Raw genomic sequence first — 21,203 nt, forward strand, 5'->3', positions numbered from 1 at the left:
GATGCTTATCTAGGTAATAGCTCGGATGAGTTCGAACATTGGTCATATCGGATGAAAAACTAGGTCACAGGAGCTAAAAATAGAAAAACCTTGTTAACACTCTAGTGGTCACATTTTTGACTCAATTATCATCAAACTTGGTCAGGATGCTTATCAAGGTAATTGCTTGGATGAGTTTGAACATGAGTCATCTCGGATGAAAAACTAGGTCACATGTTGTAAAAATAGAAAAACCTTTTTAACACTAGTGATCACATTTTTGACTCAATTATCATCAGACTTGATCAGGATGCTTGTCTAGGTAATTGCTCGGATGAGTTCGAACATGGGTCATCTCGGATGAAAAACCACGTCACAGGAGCTAAAATAGTCCTTGTTAACACTCTAGTGGTCACATTTTTGACTCAATTATCAGCAAACTTGGTCAGGATGCTTGTCTAGGTAATTGCTCGGATAATTTTGAACATGGGTCATCTCGGATGAAAAACTAGGTCACAGGAGCTTAAAATAGAAAAATCTTGTTAACACTCTAGTGGCTACTGTTTTGTTGTAAATATCCTGGAAATTGGTCTGAATGTTTGTTTTGATGATTTCTAGGTCAAGTTCGAACATGTGTGATCTCGGATGAAAAACTAGGTCACAGGAGCTAAAAATAGAAAAACTTTGTTAACACTTTAGTGGTCACATTTTTGACTCAATTATCATCCAACTTGGTCAGGATGCTTGTCTAGGTAATTGCTCGGATGAGTTTGACATGGGTCATCTCGGATGAAAAGCTATGTCACAGGAGCTAAAAATAGAAAAATCTTGTTAACACTCTAGTTGCTACTGTTTTGATCAAAATATCCTTGAAATTGGTCTGAAAGTTTGTTTTGGTGATCTCTAGATCAAGATCGAGTATGGGTCATCTGAGATCAAAAACAAGGTTACACTGCTCAAATATTGATAATCCTTGTTAACGCTATAGTCGTCACATTTTTGACTCACCTCCATAAAAACTTGGTCAGAATTCTTGTCTAGGTAGTTGTTCGGATGAGTTCGATGGGTCAGGTGAGCGATCTAGGGCCATCATGGCTCTCTTGTTTAAATGAGACCGTGAGCCACTTTTTTAAATTTCAGACCAGATCACCGTTTCCAGTGTCAGAATGCTTTTACATTACACTGCACACATGGTATACATGTAATGCTAATATGTCCTTTCATGAGGAAGCATGTATCAATAATAATATCAACCGAAGTCGGTATAGCTCCATTTTTAAAAGATGCGTTATGCTACCGCAATTTAAAGAAAAGTGTATTAAGGTATTTTGCGAGACCGACATTAAAGTGATCGAAAAATAAAACTGATATTAGTATTCATAAACAGGGACAACTTTCTTTCATTTTGTGCGACTCAGATATTTTATTTTTCTTTTATTAGCAACACTGAATGACACATTGAAGTATCCTATATCGTTATGACCTTTTCGTCTTGTCGCTAGCGACAACACGACAAAGCGACAAACGGCGCGCTGTCATCTTGTCGTCATGTCTCTAGCGAAGCAAGCCAAACGGCGCGTTGTTGCGATGTCACATTGTCGATTGGCTTTTAAGCCAATCCTTCGATTTGAACCGAGCGACAATGTGACATCGCGACAACACGCCGCACGACAACGCGCCATTTGGCGTACATCGTTAACGACAGGACGACAAGACGAAAGTCCTACAACGCGCGGTTTGGTGCTTTGTCCTGTTGTCGCTAGCTCCAACACGACGCACAAAAGCGTTCTAAATCAGCCACCATATTAAATAATACGTTCCTGACATTGCTTTAAAAAGACTTTCTTTCTCTCTTTTAAACATAGTATATTATAATTGTTGACCTGTTATAAGAGACGGTGCTTTTTATAAACGTCTCGGCCCTTTTAACCTTAAGTAATTTAAACATGCTGTTCATTTTTTAAATACACGTCATTTTAACTTAGTATGGGAGCAATCCCATCTTATTCCTATCATGGGTTACATACTTTTATACGAACTTGTGATAGGAATTATGGCACACACGTAAACACATGTACCGATAAAACTATAGCTTAATTAAATTAGTTCCCATATAAATAAAGTAAGTTTTAAATGAAGTATGTGCTCGCCCATATGGTTCATTCCGGTGGCGAGGGTAAACAAACCAAACACTTACACACACCATATTAAATGGTTTTAAAAGTTCGTTAGAGAAGAACAATAGACGATTTTGTGGATGGAAAACTACAAACGACATAATCAAGTGTTTTTTTTATTGTGTTTTCTTTTAAATTTTAGAAATAATATATTCCCAACAGTGCTTTTATCGCTCAATAAAATCACTGTTTGGAGTGTGGATGCGGAGGATGTTGCTCGAGTGATATAATGATGCGCAAATATGGTGGCTCATTTGTGCCATTGCAGAATTTAAAAAAAAACTAACTCAGAAATAAAGCAAACGAAAAAATCATGCCAATACTTAGAAAATGGGTCACTTGATTAAAATCACAGAAGGAACACCTTAACACAAAACAAGTTGAAATAGAAATGAACCAAATGAGAGACAATCGCATGTTCTAGGGCTTAAAAGAAGGAGGGAGTGATGAAAATTGTGTAAATTTAGTAAAAATCAATAATGACAGACACATTGAAAATGGACCCGGATTACAATTGATAGAGCTATCGGATGGGCAGAATGATGTCATCAAAATCCATCAGACAAATTGTTGCCAAATTTCACTACCCTAAAGAAAAGGATAAGATAAGAGCAAGATCGTTTGAATATGCTGGAGATCTTAACTCGGCAAAATTGGGGATTGGGGCACAACTACCAAAACAGCTGCGAGAAGCCAGAAAACCACTTTATCCTGCAACGAAGAAAGCGAAAGGTGCTGGAAAACACGTTAGATTTGCTGGTGAGAAGTTGTTTATAGATGGAGAAGAATATATCCCGGAAGTGAGTTCTCAACATTAGAAAGGTCAAGAAGAAGAACATTTAACCATCATATCATGGAACATTAACGGATTATAGCGTAAATTAATAGATTGTGACTTTTTGAAATATATACAAATGTATCTGGATATGACATTATTTTTCTTAATGAAACATGGATATCAATGAATGACACTTCAAAATTAAATATAAATGATTATTGTGTACAACATATCTTTGGTAATAAATCCTCAAACACTAAAAAAGGGAGATTTAGCGGAGGTGTTTCATTTTCAAATATCAAGAAATTTGTTAAAGTAATAGCAAAAAATAATTATGGAATTATCTGGGTTAAGATAAGCGCTGGTTTGTTAACTTTGAAGACGATGTTTATATATGTCATTTTTATATACCGCCTGTTGACTCAAAAATATCAATGGATGTAAATTTTGATTTTTTCGAACAATTAGAAATAGACATCTTGAAATATAGCGATCTAGGTAAAGTCTTCGTCTGTTGTGATCTAAATAGTAGAACATCAGAAAAACCTGATTTCATAGAATTTGATCATAATTTGACATTTGTAAACACACGTGATATCAAAACGCGCGTAAACAAAGATCACGTGATTGATAGTTATGGATACCTGTCAAACAACTGGTCTATTAATAGCAAACGGCCGTTTAACAGGGGTAACTTCACATTTTGTTCAGGTAGAGGATTAAGTACCGTTGACTATTTTCTATTGAATTTTACTGATTTTCAATTATTACAACATTTTAAAATTGAAGATTTTTAACGAATTCTCTGACCATTCTCCTCTCACATGTACTTTTGTAAAAAAGAAAGAATGTACATCTCGAATAACAGAATCGGGTAATCTTTCCAGCGAGGATAAGATTTCGTGGGACGAAGAAAAAATACCCCTGTTTAGATCACAACTTTTAGATAGAAATGACGATATTTTAAAACTTACACAAGAGGTCATATATACTTAAGGACAATGAAAACGCACGGTCGGGATAATTTCATTTTAACAAGGAAAATATATTTCTTTTAAATATTTGTTCACGGGTTAATAAAACCGAATGCATTCCGGTCATTTAGATACCAAAGTTATGAAAAATGATAACATTTTAATAAAGTTATTGCATAATAAAGACAGTACCCGAAAAATCAAAAGTAACGCTTTTGGCATATTATGATAAGATCACAGCAGAAAACAGATTGAACCAATTCATGGTTACTTTATGAAATGAATTTTTTTAAACTGTTAACTATTTCCTTGTTTTTAAGACCTTTCTAGAAATGTTAGACACAAATGAGCAATTAAAATCTTTATGAAAATGAATATTAAATTATGCCAATGGTCAGTTTAAGAAATCGTTAAAGCTCGCATGGAGATTGCACATACACACTTTTCCTCTATAAAAGGTGCTAAATGACAAACACTACTGAAGACTTGCTTGTAAATTGTATGCAATGGTTCTACTGTTGTGCAGACGAAAAATGATAAAATTCATTTATAAAAGAAAGGAATAAATATGCATGATGATTAAAAAAAATCAACACTACAAAGAAATAATCGCTGGGTAGATTTAGCATAGATTCAGTCTGGTCTATCTTACAAACAAAGCGCCAACCGTTTTGGTGTCCATCGGTCTACATTTTATGGCCTTCACCAGCGTTTTCGCACTACACTACAGGCCGAATGGCGTCAGATTCCACAGGCGACTATCCGCACCGTAAGGTCTATGAGGCGACGATGTTCATATGTAAGAGACGCTGATGGAGGACACTGTCGTTTCTAAAGATCCCGACGGTGACAATACGAATAGACATTTTTGAGTGACTCTGTTTTGGATTTTCATTTTGGTTTTTGCCTTTGTTAAGTTTGCATTACTGTGATGAAAAAGAGTGATTTTGGGATTTTCACCTTAGGTTCTTCGATTTACTGGTGTACAGTTGATTTTAAACATTTTGCATTATTTACAGTTGTTAAGTTTGCGTTTTGTAATAAAGCTATGATATATATCTAATGGAGTCGTTAGTGTTTTGTTTTCATGTAGTAAAATGCATATAGTGGGGGCGTGCGTTTTCATTGTCCTTAAGTATAGATCACGTGGTACAAAATATTTCACAATTCATATCTGACAATGCATTCGATGTGTTCGGAACAAAACGAATTTTAAATCATAAACATTAAAAATTAAGCAAAAATGGTTTTATAAGGACTGCTTCAAGGCAAAAAAAAAAGGAATTTAAGAGAGCACGAAATGTTTTTAATAGGCACAATACAGTTGATAATCGCCTCCACTTTATACATACACGAACGCGTTATAATAAAATTAAACGATCTGCAAGACATAAGTAGGCTTAAGAATAAATAACTTAGCTAAATCTCAACCCCGGAAATTTTGGCAAAACATAAGAAATACTTATAAAGATGATAAAGAAAAGACCGATACATTAAATGTTGAACAACTTTATGACCATTTCAAAGCACTTTTCGGCGAGGAAAGCCGAAATGAAAATCAAAACTTTTTCTTAATTGACGAAAATCTAGACGTAGAAATTAATGAGTGCGAGTTACGGGAAGTAATATTTTCTCAAAATAATAATAAATCATCAGGCTATGCTAAATTAATATGTGAAATTTTTAAAGCAGCCTACGATATCATGTCTCCATTGTTGCTTAAACTTTACAATAGATTGTTTATTAATAGTGAATATCCTAAAGTTTGGGGGGAGGGTATCATAACGCCTGTTTTCAAAAAAGGAGATGTTAATGATGCTAAAAATTACGGAGGGATTACACTTATTGATATTCTTACGAAAATTTATTCCCAGATATTGTTAAATAGACTTACTAACATGATAAAATTTGTAGTGAACAATTTGGTTTCCAAAAAGGAAAATCAGTGTCTGATTGTATTTTTTATTTTTCATGCAGTTATATCAAATGTTCTAAATTCCGGTAATAAATTATATTGTATTTTTATTGATTACGAAAAGTGTTTTGACAAAATAGATAGATCGTTTTTATGGCAAAAGCTTATTGCAGGAAATATCAGCATGCGATTTGTTAAGCAATAAAATCAATGCACACTACTGTAAAAGCATGTGTAAGGTATAATTCTACATATTCAGATTTTTTTCAATTCAACAAGGAGATACGAGCTCACCTCTGATCTTCATGTTCTTCGTAAATGGCCTTATAGACAATATTTACCCTGATTTAGAAGGTATTTTTACAATTAACGAACTTAAGCTTATTTTATTTGCAGACGATCAAGTACTTTTTGCTAAATCCCCTGAATCTCTACTGGCAATGCTAACGGATATTGAAACTTATTGTTATACAGGGGGTTTGAAAGTAAATACGTCTAAAACAAAAACAATAATCTTTGAAAAAGGCAGGCATACTCAGCATATTTTTTATATTTACAACACACCAATCGAACTTGTAGACCTTGGAATTACCCTCTTTAAAATGGCAATTGGTTTAGAACTCAAAACAGAATAGCTCAACATGCCTCATTTGCTTTACATAACCTGTTTAAAGTATTTAAAAATATAGATCTAAATGTAAATTGTTTGATTCTTTAGTCGGTTCCATTTTGAATTATAATTCGGAGATATGTGGAATGCACGATGCTAAAGATATAGAAGTTATTCATACTAAATTTTTGCGGAGAGTCTAAGGGGTTAAAAAATCTACTAACTTGTCAGCACTTTATGGTGAGCTTGGTCGTTACCCGTTACATATTACTAGAAAACTTAACATGATAAGATATTCGTCAAAAATACTTAAACTTAATGATATATCACTTATCAGACACAGATGTTGGTCGAAATTATAATGGAACTAGAAATGTGTCATCATGCCACGGATGCCCCCGCATGCAGCCAAAATTTCAGATGGTGCATTAATTATTTTTTTCATTTTAAGTTCAAAGCCCTTAAAACTTTTCAATGTTAACACAAACCATTTCCATACAATGTTCAAGGCACTGAAATTATTCAGTCTTAACCTTTTAGAAAATAGCATATTGCATATTTGCAGCCAAAATAATGGCTAAAAGAATGAGTGGTGAAACTGAAAGTTCAAAATTTTTTTCCAACATTCAGGAAAGATAAGTTTGTCTAAAATCATTGAACCATGACCAAATTCCAACTTAAACTGCTTATTCCTAAGATGTATCTATATTATTTTCAAAGTGAAAGAGACAAACTCTGCCAAAAAATCATCAAACCATGACCAAATTCCAACTTGACCTGCCCATTCCTTTGACATATCCATATGTCAAATTAAAGTTGAATATGTGACACTGTTGGGTAGATAATGAACAGAAAACTGTAAATTTCATATTATTTTCAAAAGTGAAAGGGCATTACTCTGCCAAAAATCATTGAACCATGACCAAATTTGAAGTTGACCTGAGCATTCCAAAAAACATTTCCATATGTCAAATTTGAGTTGAATGTGTTGTACCATTGGGAAGATAATAAACGGAAACTGAAAATTTCATATTACTTTCAAAGTGAAAGGGGCATAACTCTGCCAAAAATCATTGAACCATGACCAAATTTGAACTTGACCTGCGCATTCCTTTGACGCATCCATATGTCACGTTTGAGTTGAATGTGTTGTACCTTGAGGAGATAATGAATGGAAACTGAAAATTTCATATTATTTTCAAAGTAAAAGGGGCATAACTCTGCCAAAAATCATCGAACCATGACCAAATTCGAACTTGACCTGTATTTTTTCATGACATATCAATATGTCAAGTTTGAGTTGATTGTGTTGTACCATTGGGGAGATAATGAACCGAAACTGAAAATTTCATATTTTTTTTCAAAGTAAAAGAGGGCATAACTCTGCCAAAAATCATTGAACCATAACAAATTCGAACTTGACCTGTATTTTCTCATGACATATCCATATGTCAAGTTGAATTGAATGTGTCCAACCGTTCTTAAGATAATGAACGGAAACTGAAATTTTCATATTATTTTTAAAGTAAAAGGGGCATAAATCTGCCAAAAATCATCGAACCATGACCAAATTCGAACTTGACCTGTATTTTCTCATGACATATCCATATGTCAAATTTGAGTTGAATATGCCCAACCGTTCTTAAGATAATGAACGGAAACTGATGATGACGGAATGACAGAATGACGGAAGGACGGAAGGACGGAAGGATGGAAGGACGGAAGGACGGAAGGACGGAAGGACGGAATGACGGAACAGGGTAACACTATATGCCCCGGCCATTACATGGCGGGGGCATAAAAAATTGGGCTTCTTTTATTAAAGACACCTTGTCAAGTCTTGGCTTTTCATATATTTGGGACAATCAGTTTGATATAGATATACCATATAATACTATTAAACAAAGATTAATTGACACCTTTCTACAAAGTTGGTATGCATCTATCAATAATTCACCAAGATTACAAACATATTGTATATTTAAACATTCTTTTGAAATGGAAAAGTATATATGTTTATGTCCAAGAAAGTAAATACAGAACTGCTTTAACTAGATTTCGAACTTCCTCCCATAATTTATTTATAGAAAATGGTAGATATGAGAACAGCGAATATGTAAATCATGCAATATGAAGCAAATACTGAGTGAATACCACTTTCTCCTTGTGTGTCCCAACTTCCGAGATCTTCGACAAAATATTTTAAAAGATACTACTGCCATTGGCCGACTATGAATAAATTAGATAGTCTTTTGTCGTCAGACTCAGAGAAAACTATTTGTGCCTTAGCTAAATTTTTGTATTGGGCAAATCATAAACGTATATCTTAATCTGATATTTTTTCTGAAAAACTATATTGTTGATAAGTACAAGTCTTATTGGCGACGCCGGTGAGCGGTGTCGTCTCTTATGGAATGCTTTTTATTTTGGCCTGATTATTAGCAGTTAATGTCATGTTGTGTTAATAAGTTTTATTTTGATTCGTAAAAATCAAGTAAACAAATATGTTGTTATGTTTGTATTTAATAACTTTATGTAAAAGTCATGTGTATTGTGATATTATTTTCACGAAATTGCAGGCTCAGTTTAACAGCTTGTCCCTTAATTAGTTTTATTGACAATACTAAAACCCGGATTTCGAATATCGTTGTGGTCTACATTGATGCCGTATCCATTCATTCATTAATTTATATATTTTCAAAATTTTCCTACAAGAATAACGTTCACCTGCAAATGAGTATGAGGATAGATAATGAAATGTTGTAAACGATTATCCTATTGATTTTATCCATATTACGTTTATCTGTTGCACAGAATGGTTGTTTTTACAAAGTGTACCAGTATCCGGATGTTGAAAGCTATCCGATTTTCTGCAATTACTGCTGTCACATGGCCATCTGCTTTTTATGAATACTTTACCATTACTTTGCATGGCTTTATAAAACTGAGCCTGCAACATTTCATAATTTTGCTGTTTAGGGTGTTCGTTTGGGTTTCAGGTTTTCTCTATTTTAAGGAGAAGTTACTCATGTTTACTTAATTATTTGTTCTTTTCTGTCTATCTGAGGTTTTTTAGTTTCTATTTTTGTTGTATAAAATTTACCAGTTGTAAGGTCATCAAAAGCATAGAGGCCCTGATGAGTGAATATTGATAGATTTTTTTACTGGCTTTATGTACCTTAGACTGGATTTAGTACATACCTACAGGTATTCTGCAACAGGAATCTAATCAATACAATGTATGTGAAACTAATTATTATTTTCTATGTGTTTGTATATAAATTGTTAATAAAATAACCTTTGGTAAAAATGAAAGGTAGACTATTAAAACTATACATATAGGTACTCATTTTAAAAAACTTGATATATATATCTAGCAGTTAGTTATATAGAAGGTTAAAAGAGGGACAGTATTTGTTACTGTAAGAGATATGCATTTAATGTTTAGACACTCACACACCTCTATCTTTATTATAATATGATATAGACTATTTGAGATTTTTTTTACTTTTATACTTTACATGTACATTATAGTTTTCTTTCTACAAGATTATGAATTCCATCCAAACACCAATATTAATAGGATGTTATATTTATTTTTAATGGGACAAAGTGGTTCGTTTGTTGCATTTTCATGTTTTCGCCCTGATGCAAAATACAAATCAGCCTTCATAAAATTTCTTATCAAAGAAAAAAGGTTAGTTTTTTATCTGTACAAAAAATAGATATTGTACATGTATTAGCACAGTTATGTTCACTTTCAAATTGACCTGTTATGAAAAATGGCACAACCAATAACTGTCTAGGCCTTTTTTTGTAAAACTAATTATACAATAATATATAAATTGTTATTTTAATTAAGACTATGTAAGGTTTTTTTCTTATTTATTAATTAAGAATTGATTACCTGTTAATTTAAAAATCTAAAAGTATCTGTCACGGTTTAGAACTGTTCACTATTTAGGGGAGAAATTGTGTAAGCAGCCAGCTCAATCGCTACAGTCGCGGTTCATTATTATGTAGCTCACAGGTTCGAGTTCTAGTCAAGCTGCAGGGTTTTCTCATCCTGTGACTGCATATAACCATGAGTTTAATTCACTATGCTCTGTAAACATAAGAAATTCAAGGGCACTTGAATCAAATATAGTGGGAAAATATGTTTTGGTTTAGAACTGTTTCATTATTAAAGAGAAAATGTGTAGCCGGCCGGATAGCTCAGTTGGTCTTCTGAAAGTCATGGGTTCGAGTCATGGTCAAGCAGTTTCAGTCAGGGTTTAGAAGTGGTTTTTCAACTGACACATGTTTGATTCATTTAACAGATTGCATTAAATTTGAAATGGACAAAGGCAGTATTGCATGATACTTTTAGATCTACAAAATGCATTTGATACAGTTGATCACACTATACTGCACATGAAGAAGTTCATCTTCTTCTTCTTCATGAAACTTCAAGCATCTGCCATAGATAATGACATTCTTACATGGTATTACATGGTATTACTGTCTTATCGCTGATAGACAGCAGCTGGTGGATGTGGCTGGTACTCATTCTACTACTACTCCGAGTACCTATGTTGTCCCCCTGAGGTTCAATGACATGTCTGCAACCCTAAGCAATAAGTTTTTATTATATGCACAGGCACGAGTATCGGACCTTGGAAGAAAAAATATGACCAGATTGATAAAAAAAAACCTGTGTTTATCTTAAAAGTGTCAAATTTTTTTTTTAAAGGGGGTCATTATTTACATTTTTTTTTGACACTTTTAAGATGAACACAGGTTTTTTATCAACCTGGTCAATTTTTTTCATCCCATGTCCGATACTCGTGCCTGTGATTATATGCTGATGACTCGGGTATCCTTGTATCTGGTAAAATAAATCTGAATAATTTTTTCTTATGGCATGAGTCTTATAAGATTGGTTAATTGACTATAAAATGTATTTGCATCTTGGCAAGACAGAGTCTATTCTTTTTGGTTTAAGTTTCAACTTAAACTGGGCCTAGCCTCCAGGTCATATGTAATGGTACTATTATAAAGTATCTTTTGTTAAGTATTTAGGTGCAAACCTGGATCAAATTCTTTTGGCGTCGCCCTTTGATGCTTTGCATCAATTCTTTTCTTGTTTGTTCCTATATTTATTTGTATTCTTATATTATTGTGTACTGCTATTTTTCTCACTGTACATGTGTATCAATGTTAATTGGCTACAAGCAATGTACTTTGTTACTTTGCTAATAAAATTCTTATTTCGTTTTCGTCGTTTTCGAAGATAAACAAAAAAAAAACACACAAAAGAAACGGAGCGAGATTAAAGAAAAAAAAAAAACAATGGGGTCGCGGGTCGAAAACACGCTAATTAGCGGTAGCGCGGGGAGAAATTTAATAAATTAAAATATCGCCGCCGTCCCCCCTTCCCTTAATTAGCGTGTTTTCAAAAAGACATCGTCCCGCGCTCCCGCTTATAAGCGTGTTTTCGTCACGGCACCCCGCATAGCAAAAAATTGAGGATCAACAAGATATGTAAATTTGCGGGAGCGCGGAGCGAAATAACGCAAATTAGCGAGGGCGCGGTTGACGTTATATAAATAAAACGACGCCCCGCTGGGGCGCAGAGCCAGATTTAAAAAATAAACTGGCGGCGACGGCGCGGAGCGAAAACACGCTAATAAGCGGAGGCGCGAGGCAAAGTTTAATAAATAAAACTTCGCCTCGTCCCCCCCCCCCCTCCCGAACCCGATAATTTGCATGTTTTCAGCCTGCGAAAAGTAAAAAAGTCGAGAATTAACAAGTTACAATAGCGGGGCCACGGAGCGAAAAGACGCTTATTTGCGAGTTTTCGCTCCGCGCCCCGCCATTTTATCTTGTTAATTCTCGACTTTTCGCTTGGCGGGGTCGCGGGGCGAAAACACGAATGGCCAAAATCAGACACCATACGCAACCAAACGACAAACAATCATTTTATCAAGCTATAAAATCACAGATTTTGATATATTATTTCGATCCTGACACGATATCAACAAATAAATGCCGTCTTTACATACAAGGTCAATATAACATTGACCTCTCTCCCCTTAAATCAATAGGAGTTATCTACTCGCCAATGCACCTTCACAGTTTGAGGGCCAACAGCCGATAGATTGTCAAGTTATTGACTGGAAACCATTTTTTCCTACAAGGTCAATTTGACCTTGACCTTTGACCCCTTAACCCCAAACATCCATTGAGGTTATCTTCTGACCAAACCAATGCATCTGTAAAGCTTGAAGGTCAAGGGTCCATGTGTTGTCCAGTTATTGATAGAAAACCGTTTTGACATACAAGGTCAATGCGACCTTGACCTTTGACCTTCTGATCCCAAAATCAATAGGGTCAAGTATAATGCACCTACATAGTTTGAAGGCCAACAGAAGGCCTATGGGTTGTCAAGATATTGATTTGAAACCGTTTTTACCTACAAGGTCAATGTGACCTTGACCTTTGACCCCTTTACCCCAAAAAGGGGCCATCTGCTGGTCATGAACAATCCTCGTACCAAGTTTGAAGTTCCTAGGCCTAAGCTTTCTCTAGTTATCACTCGGAAACCATTTGGTCTACGAACCGACAAATGCAAAGCAATATACCCCTTCTTCTTTGAAGGGCGGGGGGGGGGGGGGTCATAAAAAGATTGCTTTGCTCAGGGCTTTGAACTCATTCTTTACCGAAACTCTGCTCTCACTGAAAATTAACACTCTTTAAGATAGGAGAATTTGCATAAAGCATTTAATACTTTAAATTTCATTTTAATTAGATGGGACCTCTGAAATTTACCTGTGTTTTGCCAGCTGTTATCGTGGCAGTAGCAGCAGCAGTATCAGAAGCTGCAACAGGCACAACAACAGCAACAACACGTATACGCAATTGTAATATGACGTTGACTTTACAGATTATATTAGTTGGGGGTCAATATTTTATAGATAAAATAGGGGGGTCATTATTTTATATATAAGGGGGTCACTATTTTATAGAAGGGGGTCACTATTTGATATAAAATAATGACCGGGGGTCATTATTCATTGCGGGTCACTTTACAACGCTACACCTGCAACGTCCGGGATGTTCCGGCATTCGATCCCGGATGGATTTAAATATTTAATATCACTGGGATGGTCCGGGATGATCCGGAAAGTATAGCTTTGCCTGCTTCATCCTAAGCTCTGCCGGGAACGACCGGGGTTACACCGGGGACGCACTGTAGCTCTGCCGGTTTAACGGCACAAACCGGTGATGATCCGGGGCATGATATAGCCGGTAGAGCTACGGTAGAGCCCCGGTAAATGCTGGCAGAGCTCCGGTGAATGCCGGCAGAGCCCCGAAGGATGCCGGCAGAGCCCCGGAGCTACGGTTGATCCCGGTAGAGCCCCGGTAAAGTCCGGTTCATTTCAAAAGAATCGCGACAATTTGCGATGATTTCACTTTTTTGTATTAAAACCCTACCCATTTCCCTTTTATCAAGTCTTGCCCAAGGATTTTTCAGACAATCATCATGAATTACTGTTCTGGAACAATAGATATAATATTAAAAAAAATTATGTATCAATGTAATCATTTTTGTTTTTAATCCACCGGGGTTCTACCGGGACTCTGCCTGGATCGTCCTGGGCTCTCCATGGATCGACCGGGCCTCTGCCTGGGTCAACCGGGGCTCTTCCGGCGTCATCCAGAAACGACCGGGAAAGCACCGGCATGAACTGTAGCTTTACCTGGGCTCTGCCTGGATGGTCCGGAGCGCATCCTTGGTGGTTAGTTGGGAATTACCGTAGTGCTGCCGGGTTAAATTTGACCACAACAATAATTTCACCCGGACCATCCCAGTAACTTACCGTATCTCGTGGCCACGACTTAGCTATCTCGTGGCCACGACTTAGTAACTCGTGGCCACGACATAGTATCTCGTGCGCACCAGATAAATAAAAACACACACATGTCACCTTTGTGCCACCGTAGTATACCGGTATTTGAAAATTGTTATTTTTTATTTTCTTCTTTGTTACTATAAATGATGTCTTCTTTAAACTTGAGATAATTGTTCTTTGTTACACTCACATCATGTATGACAATGTTCATAAGTCTAGCGTCTTTATTTCAAGAGTTCTCTCCTCTTAGTTTAAGAATTTTGCTTTTAAATATGTTATATTCTGGTAACAATTAGGGATGTTTAAAGATTTACCCACAGTCTCTGTCATTTGGTCTGCCTGTCCGTTCCTAAAAACTGTTTCTTGGGGTCACTTTGAAATAACTTTTCCAACAAATTTACTTAAAATAGAGAAAAGTTGAAACATTAGTTATATATATTCATCCATCTTTTGATTATCTGTTGTATAAACATAATTTCCTTACTAGGCAGGGAAAAGTGGAACTTAAAGATCCTGTAACACAATTTTTATGGTAATATGATGCTCAAATTATGATTTGTCAATATTGTAAGTTCCAATCAGCATTATTGTTAAAGATATTACGGAATTAAAATTTCATGTAAATAAAGGGAGGTAATTAGAAATTTATTTTCTATAAATTCTAAGTCAAATTTCTCAATAAGAAATGAAATTTAATGAATGCATATAATTTATTGATTAAATATAATGTGCACAAATATTTGCAGTACACATTTTACATATTCTTCGATGTTTGAAAATTGTTTTATTTGCATAATTATATACATATATAATTTTTTGCAAGTGTGGTACACACACAGTAACAATATCAATCACAAAACATACAGGATCTTTAACACATTACTAACATATAGACAAATTGAGAACTCAAAAAATTTAAGTTCATTCATGTCATTCATTCATTCATTTATTCATTCATTTATTCAATCAATGGCAAAATTCAATAACCAATGGCCCTTAAGAATGTTGCTGGGGTTCTAATCGGTAGGGGACTTATGGATTGCTTGCAATACTATGATAATTGCTTGTTAATAAATTGTACAAGCAAAGTTTCTTATTACTTGCTAGAATATTTAATTAGGTTGTATTTTTTTTTTAAATTGCATCATACATTTGTTATCGGCAGTTTATATACCATGTGCAAACGTAAGTTTGTCAGAATCCACTTATGTCATGTAGGTTGTTGTTTTTTATGCCACCGCAGCATCTGCGATGCGGTGGCATATAGCGATTCACCTGTGTGTTTGTGTGTGTGTGTTTGTACGTGTGTTCTATAGATTATATTGTGAACTTAAAAATTTTCTTGTGAAATCCACTAGTCCAATTTCAACCAAACTTGTCAGGATTGATCCTTGGGTGAAGCACCGTGAAGGGCTTCCAAAGTTGTTCAAAGAATTTCATTCCATGCAGAAATCTGGTTGCCATGGCAACCAAAGGGAATTATAAGAATAAATTCAAAAAAATCTTCTTGTAAAGACCAAAAAATCCTAGAGCTTAGATATTTTACATAAGGCATTGTCCGGTAGACCTCTACCAAGATTCTTCAAATTATAGCCCTGGGGTCAAAATCGGTCCCGCCCCTGGGGTCATTGATTTTCACTATATGTACATATAGTAAAAACTTAAAATACCTTCTTGTCTGAAGGTACAAAGCTTGGAGGTTTGATATTTTGTATATGTTATTATCTATAGGTACTCTACCAAAGTTGTTCAAATTTTGCATCTAGTGTCAAAATCAGCCCCGCCCCGGGGGTCATAGGTTTTCGTTGTATGTATATAGTAAAAACTTTTTTAAAAAATTGACAAATGCTAGAGGTTATATATTTTGCGGTGAAACTCTACCAAGATTGTTCAAATTATATCCCTGGGATCAAAATTGGCCCCGCCACGTGGGTCATTGATTTTCAATATGTACATATAGTAAAAAATAAAAAAATCTTATTGTCTGAAGGTAAAAGGCTTAGAGCTTTAATATTAGTTATATGATATCATCTATAGGTACTCTACCAAAGTTGTTCAAATTTTGCCTCTAGTGTCAAAATTAGCCCCGCCCCGAGGGTCATAGGTTTTCCTTATAATTTTTAAGTTATATGTATATAGTAAAAACTTAACAAATCATCTTCTCTAAATTGACAAATGCTAGAGGTAAGATATTTTGCATAAAACATTGTGTAGTGAACCTCTAGCGAGATTGTACACATTATAGCCCTGGGGTCAAAATTGGCCCCATCCCCCAGGGGTCATTGATTTTCACAATGTAGTGAATGTACATATAGTAAAAAGTCTTCTTGTCTGAAGGTACAAGGCTTAGAGCTTTGATATTTGGTATATAATATCTATGGGTCCTCTACTAAAGTTTTAATTATGCCCCTAGTGTTAAAATTGCCCTGTCCCAGAGGCGATAGTTTTCCTTATATGTATAAAGTAAAAACTTGAAAAATCTTCTTCTCTGAATTGACAAATGCTAGAGGTAAGATATTTTGCATAAAACATTGTGTAGTGAACCTCTAGCAAGATTGTACACATTATAGCCCTGGGGTCAAAATTGGCCCCATCCCCCAGGGGTCATTGATTTTCACAATGTACATATAGTAAAAAGTCTTCTTGTCAGAAGGTACAAGGCTTAGAGCTTTGATATTTGGTATATTATATTATCTATGGGTCCTCTACTAAAGTTTTAATTATGCCCCTAGTGTTAAAATTGCCCTGTCCCAGAGGCGATAGTTTTCCTTATATGTATAAAGTAAAAACTTGAAAAATCTTCTTCTCTGAATTGACAAAGGCTCGAGGTTAAATATTTGGCATGAGACTTTGCGAAGTGAACCGCTACCAAGATTGTTCAAATTATAGCCCTGGTGTCAAAATTGGCTCCGCCCCGGGGGTAATTGATTTTCTTTATGTACATATAGTAAAAAGAAATCTTTTTGTCTGAAGGTACAAGGCATAGAGCTTTGATGTTTGCTATATAATATCATCTATAGGTCCTCTACCTCTACTTTGATGTACAGCAATGAAATTTTGACCATATTCCTACTCTGATCTTTTATTTGAATAACAATAGATTTAACCATTAATCTGATAATAAGAATTAGATAGGTCAGGGATCTATGCATTATGACAATCTTCAATTGTATAAAAACAAAATGAAATCTGTTTCTACACTTCTATTTAGTGTTGTTTTAATGCGGTGGCATAGCATTTTTCACAAATGCAATCTTGTTTTAATGTCTAGTGATTTAATCGTTTTTATGTAACATTTATGCTCTAGGAAATGCATCAGAAGACGAAATACAGACATTGTACGAAAATAGACTGATACCAACCGTTGCCAACGAAAAATTTTTGTCGTCATGGTTACGTCTCTGGCGGCAACAACAAAGAAACACACTGTGTGTCGAGGTATACGATTTTGATATTCAGTGTATAGAAGACATTTGATTTTAAACCCTTACATACTCTAATGATAATAAGAAATCTGTTCATAAAGTTAAATTTTCGTAATTTTAACTTCATCAACAGATTACAACTATTAACTTTCAGAGTGTAATTATGTAATCAAGTAATTAACATAAAACTCTATACACGTACCTTAATTAAATCACCGTGCATATCCAGTAACGCAGAAATGTGCAATTAACGTAAAAGTAACGTAACGCCGAATCTGTGCATGTAACCATTTATTTGTGCTTTTTCCATCTTAGACACTCAAGCCGTTTGTAGAAATATCAGACAGCTATGTACTTCATGTATGATATGCAATTTACAACCCGTGTCTTTGCAATTTGCCGAAACTTAGAAACAATGTCCCACAGTATTTATGGGATGCCTTCCCCTTGTGTACCTGCTCGCTGGCATAATGCCGGCAAATAAACACATAAGAAATTTCAAATTCCTGTAAAGATATTGAATTATTGGCCGGGTTGCACTGGTTCAAACCCGGGTTATAGTATGGCGAATGTCGAACGGCGGGCGGGCGGGGAAAAACTTTTCGTAACAGTTTTCTCAGCAACTTCTTAGCATAGCCTCTTGATATTTGGCATCCAGCATTGATACGTGGTCCCATACCGTGGGATTCGATTTCAGGTCTGTTGCTTGGCCACTTCCTGTTTACTGACTTAGTTAAATTTTCTACATTAATGGTCAATGGTAGGAAATTTTCGTAACAGTTTTCTCAGCAACTACTTATCACAGCCTCTTGATATTTGGCATACAGCATTGATACATGGTCCCATACCGTGGGATTCTATTTCAGGTCTGTTGCTTATCCACTTCCTGTTTACTGACTTAGTTAAATTTTCGACATTAATGGTCAATGGTAGGACATTTTCGTAACAGTTTTCTCAGCAACTACTTAACCAAAAAAAAACTGTCTTTATTTCCAAAATAATTGACAACTTTATTTTTTTTATTTGAAACATATATTTTGCTGGTGAAATAAATTCTATATAATGTTCATATTTGTATTTTATTTTGTATTGAAATACTATTAAGATGAGAGTTTATAGCAAGCAAACTGAATACTTTTTCCTACTTTTCACTTTCAAATACTGTATTTGTATGATTTCAAAGACAGGAAGCGAGAAACAAGCATAACAAGAATTTGTAACAGAGTTCCCAACGTCCCCCGCCTCGGGGAAGTTTTATATGAAGCATAAGATTGTGCTATTATGGATCTCAGGGCTTTCAGTCCAAGATTATGATCAATGCTATATCTGCAAATGCAACAATAAATTTATTAAAGAAATAAAATGAAACGAGGAATTTAAAAATCTATCAAGTTAAGCTTTGACCCCTAAGTGTGACCTTGACCTTGGAGGTAGGGGTACAGGTGTTGTGCATGACATATCGTCTTATTATTGTTACTATTTGTGCCAAATATTTTCAAAATCCCTATGAAGAAGTTATAGATCGGACATAAAATATACCCTATAACAGACTATGTTAATATTTGACCTCTAAGTGTGACCTTGGAGGTAGGGACCCATGTATTGTGCCTGAAATATCATCTTATCATTGTGACTATTTGTGCCAAGTATTTTCAAAATCCCTTGATCTATGAAGAAGTTATGGACGGGACACCATATAACAGACTCTGTTAAACTTTGACCTGTTAGTGTGACCTTGACCTTGGAGGTAGAGATGCAGGTGTTGTACTTGACATATCATCTTATTGCCTAGACTAGTTATTTCAAAATCTCGAAGAAGTTCTAGATCGGACACAAAATATACCCTAAAACAGACTATGTTACTTTTTGACCTCTAAGTGTGACCTTGAACTTGAAGGTTAGGATGCAGGTGTTGCGCATGGCACATCGTCTCATTATTGTGAACAATTGTGGCAAGTATTTACAAAATCCCTTCAAAGATAAGGAAGTTATGGACCGGACACGACATATACCCTCAAATAGACAATGTTGACCTCGAATGAGCAAGTGCGACCTTGACCCTTGAGGTAGGGGTCTGGTTGTTGCGCATGACACATCGTCTTTTTATAACAAACATTTGTGCCGAATTATTTCAGATTCCTTTGATAAATGACAAAGTTATGGACTAGACACAAAATATACCCTGTAACAGACTATGTTAATCTTTGTCCTCCAAGTGTGACCTTGACCTTGGGGGTAGGTGACCGGTTGTTGCGCATGACACATCGTCTCATTATTGCGAACAATTGTGGCAAATATTTACAAAATCCCTTCAAAGATAAGGAAGTTATGGACTGGACACGACATATACCCTCAAATAGGCAATGTTGACCTTGAATGAGCAAGTGCGACCTTGACCCTGGAGGAAGGGGTCTGGTTGTTGCGCATGACACAACGTCTTTTTATAACAAACATTTGTGCCGAGTTATTTCAGATTCCTTTGATGAATGACAAATTATGGACCGGACACGAAAGTGTGACGGACGGACAGACGGACGGAGCATATTTCTATATCCCCCTTTTTTCTTCGAAAAGGCGGGGGACAATTAAATGAAATAAATTGACGAAATAGGACAGGCAATAAAATCGTTCGGCCATTGTACACATTAAATTTGGTTCGACCATTTTACTCGTTTTTAAAAAAAAGAAAAAAAGATGCACAACTTCGTTGTGCAACTTTACAAAGGATGGAAATTGTTCTTGACGGGCAAATTTGCAATTGTGCACAAGATGTCGTTGCTAATTTTGCTCAAAATGCGTTTCTTTTACTGAAAACAACGCTTTTTAGTACATGTTCGCCCATTGTACTCATCACCCAAAACAACTTTTTCGACTTTCAGGCCTAAACAGAGAGAGTTACAAAGTTACTAATAACAGAGCAGTATTGTTGTTATACAGGGGTTCCGAGCGGCCTAGTTTCACATATGAGCCGTGTCATGACAAAACCAACATAATGGGTTTGCGACAAGCATGGATCCAGACCAGCCTGCGCATCCGCGTATCCATGCTGTTCGCTTTCCAACTCTATAACAAGTAGATACGCTGATAGCGAACAGCATGGATCCTGATCAGACTGCCTGGATGCGCAGGCTGATCTGGATCCATGCTGGTCGCAAACGCACTATGTTGGTTTTGTCATGACGCGGCTCATATGAATTTAACGTTAACTGCTTACCTCTATTTCACTGCTTTTACCGAGCGTTAAAGTCGCCATTTTATGAGCCCATAGTACGATTTTGGTCACGTGATCATCTGCAGTGTTAAACACATTTAAAACTTTTAGTTTTTTAGCTCACCTGTCACAAAGTGACAGGGTGAGCTTTTGTGATCGCTTTTCGTCCGGCGTCCGTCCGTCGTCCGTCCGTCCGTAAACTTTTACTTTAAATGACATCTCCTCATAAACCACTAAGC

The 21,203-nt window shown here is 35.6% G+C and overlaps 1 protein-coding gene across 1 annotated transcript in view; it reads left to right on the plus strand.

The window, feature by feature from the left end:
* LOC132751565 (alanine racemase-like) overlaps positions 1-21,203 on the plus strand; it is an 82,554-nt gene that overhangs the window by 13,950 nt on the left and 47,401 nt on the right. Inside the window, exon 3 of the mRNA XM_060741738.1 lies at positions 17,636-17,766. Within this exon, the coding sequence (XP_060597721.1) occupies positions 17,636-17,766 (131 nt within the window). The remainder of the gene's footprint in view (positions 1-17,635; positions 17,767-21,203) is intronic.

The sequence above is a fragment of the Ruditapes philippinarum genome, unplaced genomic scaffold (genome assembly GCF_026571515.1).
Source record: "Ruditapes philippinarum isolate M1 unplaced genomic scaffold, ASM2657151v2 ctg540_1_1_1_1, whole genome shotgun sequence".
NCBI classification, from domain to species: Eukaryota; Metazoa; Mollusca; class Bivalvia; order Venerida; family Veneridae; genus Ruditapes; species Ruditapes philippinarum.